The sequence below is a fragment of the Amaranthus tricolor genome, chromosome 10, assembly GCF_026212465.1.
Source record: "Amaranthus tricolor cultivar Red isolate AtriRed21 chromosome 10, ASM2621246v1, whole genome shotgun sequence".
In the NCBI taxonomy this organism is placed as follows: domain Eukaryota; kingdom Viridiplantae; phylum Streptophyta; class Magnoliopsida; order Caryophyllales; family Amaranthaceae; genus Amaranthus; species Amaranthus tricolor.
The window spans coordinates 7622829-7629835 of record NC_080056.1 but is presented as its reverse complement, the minus strand read 5'-3'; the positions used below and the strand labels follow the sequence as shown (position 1 = coordinate 7629835).

Sequence of the window (7007 nt, the reverse complement as noted above, 5' to 3'; positions counted from 1 at the left end):
AATTGATGATCCTTTCATTCGTTAAAGTTGTAGGAGTATGTTTTTTAAATTTTGGAAATTTATGGTTTGTTTATCTGATGCTAATAGTTTGATCCTGAATTCTGATGCAATAGCTGCATAATTGATGTTTTGTTTGTGTCACCATCCCTTTTATATCGTCATCATCAACGTACCCAGTATACTCTACTCATAAGAAGTATGATCAGGGCAAGAGAGGGATAGAAGATGGTAACCCAGTTCCATAAATAGAGTGTTGTGCGACAGCAGAAACAAAGATCGAAAACAATAACGAAAAGCAATAAAGATACAAACAAACAATAAAGAAAATCACACCGAGAAATTAATGTGGTTCACTATCAACGTGATAGCTACATCCATGGCACCGAGAATAAACTTTTCACTATAAACCGGGAGATTACAAGATGAACGAGAAGCCACAACAATGGCTCTCCAAGCTTTTTCTCTCTTTGTTTTCCTCACTTTGTGTTGCATGCATCATACCCTAATTCTAATTACAAGTGGGGTTTATATAGTATGCCACTTAATATAATGAAATTAGGTTAACAATTACAAAGAAACCCACCCAAAAACTAAGTAACTGTCAAAAGAACGTGCAAAAACTGAAAACCCGCAAAAAAAACTAAAGTCGTGGCCCACCACCTACCAAAAGAAACCTATTTTCCAAAATAGTAGCTTTTCCTTCAAAAACTCGCGACACGCAATCAAACGTATAGCTCGCGACCTGGGCGTCTTCCAATCCAGTAGCTACTCCGCGCCCCGTGTAGTACTCCGCACCCCGCGCACTTCGACCCATCTCTTGATTTCATCTTAAAATCCGATCTTAGACTCGGTTCGAATTACAAAATCCCAACATGAAGGATGTGGTAAAAGAGTCTCTCGGCTCGAAAAAAACCCTAAGATATAGATATTCTTATAACAGTAAAGACCGAGTGAAGTTGAACCTGTAAGCATTCATCTTACTTATAACCCAAAAATCTTAGATTAATGAGGTTTTTGTCGAATAACCTCATACGTAGAATGAGCACGATACCTTAATATCTTAGAACTTGGTTTGTCCTATGAAATATAAGGAGAATGGTTGGTATTTGTTCCTCGAAAACTCCCTGTCATTTGTACTACTTTTCTATTAGATTTTGTTTGCTTGCTTCATAGGAAGTTCTTGGCTTCTTGCTAATAATTAGATCATACTGTTTTAGTCATAGGCAGTTTTCGCTAGTTAAAGCTCAATTGCATCTACGTATGGGTGGGTAAACTACGTTTTTGTGTTTTGACATGAGTAAAGTTTGCTATAAGGTTTGTGTTTATACCCATAACGTTGTTTGCTGATGGTTTGTAACTTTAAATTTTAGGCAAAGTTCAACTTATAGGCTGGCTGATTTACTCCAACCTTGTGTAATTCCCTAAGTTGCTCTTAATTAGCCTCATATTTTATTTTGAGTTGTTCTATTTATTTTATACATTGTTATTTGAAAATTAAGCATATTACCTCTTTTAATCTCATCTACACGTGTAAATAAAGAAAAAATAGTCAAAAATAAATTAACTTTTACTTGATCCGCTAAAAACAATGAAAAAGGGTCTTTGATCTTAATTTCAAAAAATAATCTAACATCTTGATCTTAATTTTTAAATCCTAACTTCATTTATTCTACTGAAAATGTCTCATTTACTTTTTCACACTATTGTTTCCAAGACTTCTCGATACTTTTCCTTGCAAGACTTCTCTACCCTCAAGGCCTCAACTTATCTTGTACTTAAAAAAAATAACAAATAATAAGATATTCCTCTGTTTTTTTTGTTCCCCTTCACGTTTTGCATAAATTTTAAAGTAAAAATTGAGTCTTAATATTTCTAAATAGACATCATAAAAAATATATAATAAAAAAGGAAAAAATTACCTACACTAATCCAACCATTAATTGATTTTTCTACAATAATCTCAACTATTGATTAACTATGAATAATCTAAATTATTACGTCATTTATCCAAAAATGTTGTTGTGCAAATTATGACTTAATTTTATTGGTAAAATAAACAAAAAAAGGAAAAATGAAATAAAATAACAAAAATATTGAAAAAACAAATTAGAATACCCTTTCCTCACTCACGCACTACCATTCCATCTTTCACCCCCACTCAATAACACCCTCCCCTCTTCTTCATCACCTTCAATTGATTTTCATGATCTTTATCATCCAAATAAAGACCACCCAACAAAGGCTGTTGGGTTTGTGGCTGTTGGAGAGAAGATGAGTGGTGACTATTAGGGAGGGGTTGGTGGCAGGTTTGGAGGGGTAAAGAGATGGGATGGAGTGGTGGAGGTTGGGAGGAGCATGGATATTGAGTAATTATTTTTTTTTTTAGTTTTTTTAGTTAAATTTTTTTATTTTCTGATTTTATTTTAATTTAATTTTTTTAAAAAAATTACCTCTTGTACAAGTCACCTGTCATTATAGTTTATTTTTTTGGCAAATATCTTTATCAATAGTTGAGATTATTGTATGAAAATCGAGTAAAGGTCGGATTATTTTGGATAATTTTTCCATAAAAATGTATACATTAAGACGAAATTAACAAGATCTCACGTTAAATGCATTTTACCATCTATATATTTGAGATTTTACAAAATAAAATATTCTAAACAAAAAGAACAAGAGTACAATATTTAGATACAAATATTTGGGATTTTACAAAATATTCAGAGTTTAGACAATGAAGGATTAATAAAAGCAACAACTCTAGCCATGAGCTCAAGAGAATTAGAAGAAGAAGGTTCCATCAAATAATAAACATGATCTTCTCCTTTAGACTCAAAAACCTCCACATCCCCTTCCCATCCACTTTCTTCTAGAACCTTCTTATAATACAATCCTCTATCTCGAAATACATCCTCCTCCGCCACACAAATCAATACTCGCTTACACCCTAATCTCCCCAAATTCGGTTCATTTTCTGGGTTAATCCATTTATGATCCACCCCAATCTCAATCCCTGGTCTAGCAAATTGCCATACTTTATACGGCAAATCTCGAATCGAAAAATAATTTCGTTTATTTTTCTCATCACCTATCCGATCTTTTCCCCAAAAATAGGGATGAACCAAAATAATACCGTCAATTTCATACCTCATTTTGTGAATCCCGATTCGAATAGCTGTTTGATGAGCGATATTCCCTCCTGCACTATCTCCCATCAAGAATATTCTAGAATAATCTACAAAATCTCTAATCCATGGTTCGTTTGTAGTGATCGCCCAATTTAACGCATCCCAACAATCATTATAAGCGGCAGGAAGTCGGTGTTCTGGTGCTCGTCTGTACTCAACTGAAACAATTATTGATCGGGCTTCCGAAGCTAATCGATTGAGGTAATTGTGATATTTGGCTGAAAACGTGCTTTCTAGAAGAAATCCGCCGCCATGGAAGTATAATATGAGTGGTAATTTGGGTTGATTATTGAGTATTTGTGGGTTTTTAGGGTTGTAGATTCGAATTTTGAGGTTTGTATTGATGGAGATTTTGATGTCTTTGGAATTTACGCCTGTTTGGGGATGGAATCCTGGAGAGACTGGAGGTGGATCTAGAATTGGTAGTCGTTCTACGTAGCCGCTTTTGTATAGGCGAATTGCTGGTGAAAGATCTAGGATTATTTCATCAGCTTTGTTCTTAGAATTTGGATTCATTATTAGGAAAATAGAGAAAATGAATGATTATTCAGAGAAGATGTATGATAAATTGGGTGCTACTTTAAAAATATACTTGTATAGGATTGTATGAATGTACTCTATATGAACGTATAACTGTGCTAGTATGGGAGAACCTGAGAATGTTGATTTTAACTTTTAATTTCAAAGAGACCATTTTTCAAGGGACCGTTTATATAATATATTTTTTTTAAAAATTAAAAGTTGGGTTTTCATTAAAAATTAAAACACAAATTCTTATAGAACACAGTTTTTTTGAGAGGCTGTCTTAAATGGGCCAACCCAAACAATAATAAAAAATTAAATTTAGTGTTTTTGAACTGCTCCTTGTTTCTCATGCCATTTATGTCAATTTTATCATAAAACCAAAATGACTCTTTGAATTTCTCATTGAACTTTCTTACTCTTTCATGAGATTTTCTCTCTTATCTTGCTCTCATTTTTGTCAGTTTCTTCTACGATCTCCAATCTTTATGAATTATTAGCTTCTTTCATTTTCAAATTCATCTCTTTCATCGATCTTCATCAACAATCTCGCTCAATTTCGTCAAAGTATTCAGGTATTTATTATAATTATGAAGTTTATTTATTTTTCTAGGTTACCAAATTCATTTGGGGTAAGTGTTTTTGACATAACTTTTTGAATTGTTCTTATTAATTTAAACGAAAATTAAGATAGTTTTCTTGCATTTAATTTGTAAATTTTTTTGATTCCGGGTGTGGATGATGAGCAAACTTTAGCTTCTGGCATGTAGAACTTGAGAAATCACATTACTATCATTTGGAAAGGTATTGATGATGTATATGGTGGATTTAAATTTAACCCAACTTTTTCAAATTTTGATTTTTAGTTGAATTTACTGTTGTAATTCTCTGGGTCATGCAAAATTTAAATTTAACCCAACTTACAATCTTTCGGGTGTAATAGTGTTTTTGATATGATGTAAGTTGGCATTAAATCTAATTTAAATTGGTATTAAGTCCGATATAAGTAGATATTAAGTTTAATATAAGTTGACATTGAGTATAATGTAAGTTGGCATTAAGTATGATGTAAGTTGGCATTAGGTCTGATGTAAATTAGCATTTTAATCTGATGTAAGTTTGGATTTTGTTTGTTGTATGTTGACATTATATATGTTATAGGTTGGCATTATAACTGATATAAGTTGACATTAATCTGATATAAGTGGGTATTAAGTCTGATATAAGTGGAGTTTAAGTCTAATATAAATTGGCATTGAGTCTGATGTAAGTTGGTAGTAAGTTGATATAAGTTGGCATTTAATCTGGTGTAAGTTGAGATTTTGATTGTTGTAAGTTGACATTATATCTGTTATAGGTTGGCATTATAATTGTTATAAGTTGTCATCAGTCTGACGTAAGTTGACATTACTTCTAATATAAACGGGTATTAAGTCGTATAAAAGTGGATTTTAAGTTTAATATAAATTAGCATTGAGTCTGATGTAGTTGGCATTAAGTTCATGTAAGCTGACATTAGGTCTAATATAATGTAAGTTGGATTTAAATATATTGAAAGTTCATTTTCTTAATCTATATTTATATTATATTTAAGTTTGGTTTTTCTTAATCTATATTTATATTATATTTAAGTTTGGTTTAAAATCTATTTTAATATTACATTTATGATTATTCTTTTTAATATTTGTTTATGTTATTTAATGTTATTTTTTATGATTGTTTTGTATACACAGGGTTTACAAAGACATCTATACTAATTGCAAACCACACCTCTTCTTGTGTGATGGTAAAGAAGAGATCAAGCTTACATCTGCATAGATTATTGCTGTGAATCAAATAGGCTTCAATGGTTGTTAATGTTTTGAAGAAAATCAGAGCGAAAAAATACATCTCAAAGAAGAAGTAGTGTGTTAGTGATTGAGTAAAAAACAATTTAATTGTGTGTATGAAGAAAATTTATGATTATTAAATTATGTCAAATCGTTTATTGTTATTATTTGTATATGCTATGACAAAGATTTTGTGTATTTTAAATCCTTTTACATTTTAAGGATTTTGTGTTTTAAAGCCTACTTATTTCATCTTTAATGCTTACTTATAGTATACTTAATGTCTAATTAATTAAACTTAATGCCAACTTATAATGTCAATTTACTACACTTATTTACTGCTTATAGTATACTTAATGTCTACTTACATCGGACTTAATGTCAACTTACAGTACACTTAATACCTACTTATATCATCTTAATCTATATTTATATTATATTTACGTTTCATACTAAAATACCTACTAATATCTTATCTAATACTAACTTACAACATACTTATTGTATACTTAATGTCAATTTACATTAGACTTAATGTCAATTTACATCAGACTTAATGCCAATTTACATCAAACTTGTGTCAATTTACATCGTACTTAATTTTAATTTACATCATACTTAATGCCAACTTTCATCACACTTAGTACCTACTTACATCAGACTTAATGCCAACTTACATTACACTTAATACATACACTTAATACATGTCAACTTACATCAGACTTATTGCCTACTTACATGAAACTTAATGCTAACTTACGTCATATTTAATGCCAACTTACAGCACACTTATTACCTACTTACATTAGACTAAATGTCAATTTACTTCATACTTAATGTCAATTTACATCACACTTATTGTCTACTTATATCAAACGTAATGCCAAGTTACATCATACTTAATGCCAACTTTTAACACACTTAATACCCACTTACATCAGACTTAATACCAAAATACAGTACACTTAATACATATTGTATTTTCATCATCATGTTCTACGTCATTGTGTTCTTCTTCCTCCTCAAAACATCAACTGGGTGTTTTATTTCAATTAATTTTTATAGAAAATAATTTTAAAAGACAAAACAATAATTGGGGGTTTAATTTTTAAAAAAATCAAGAACCAAATATTAGCCTTTCTTCTTCCTCCTTAAAACATCAACTGGGTGTTTTATTTCAATTAATTTTTATATAAAACAATTTTAAAAGACAAAACAATAATTGAGGGTTTAATTTCAAAAAAAATCAAGAACCAAATATTAGCCTTTCTTTTTCCTTCTCAAAGCATCCATAGTGTTTCTTTATGGAAGTGAGTGAATAAATTCGAAATTGAAAAATGAATGGATATTTGAATATGAATTTTTAATTTTCATTGATAATAGAATAAAGTGGTTGTTCAAAAATTAGCTTGCATCAGTTTTCAAGAGGTGTTAATGATGGTCATTGGAATATGAAAGCTTTTTTTTA

General features: G+C 30.6%; 1 protein-coding gene across 1 annotated transcript; it reads right to left on the bottom strand.

Moving 5' to 3' along the window:
• Window positions 1–2603: 2603 nt before the first annotated feature.
• LOC130825685 (probable carboxylesterase 2) lies at window positions 2604–3860 on the bottom strand. The gene has a single exon (XM_057691031.1). It carries the CDS (start codon window positions 3702–3704, stop codon window positions 2721–2723), a length of 984 nt encoding a protein of 327 aa, XP_057547014.1. The 5' UTR covers window positions 3705–3860; the 3' UTR covers window positions 2604–2720.
• Window positions 3861–7007: the final 3147 nt, after the last annotated feature.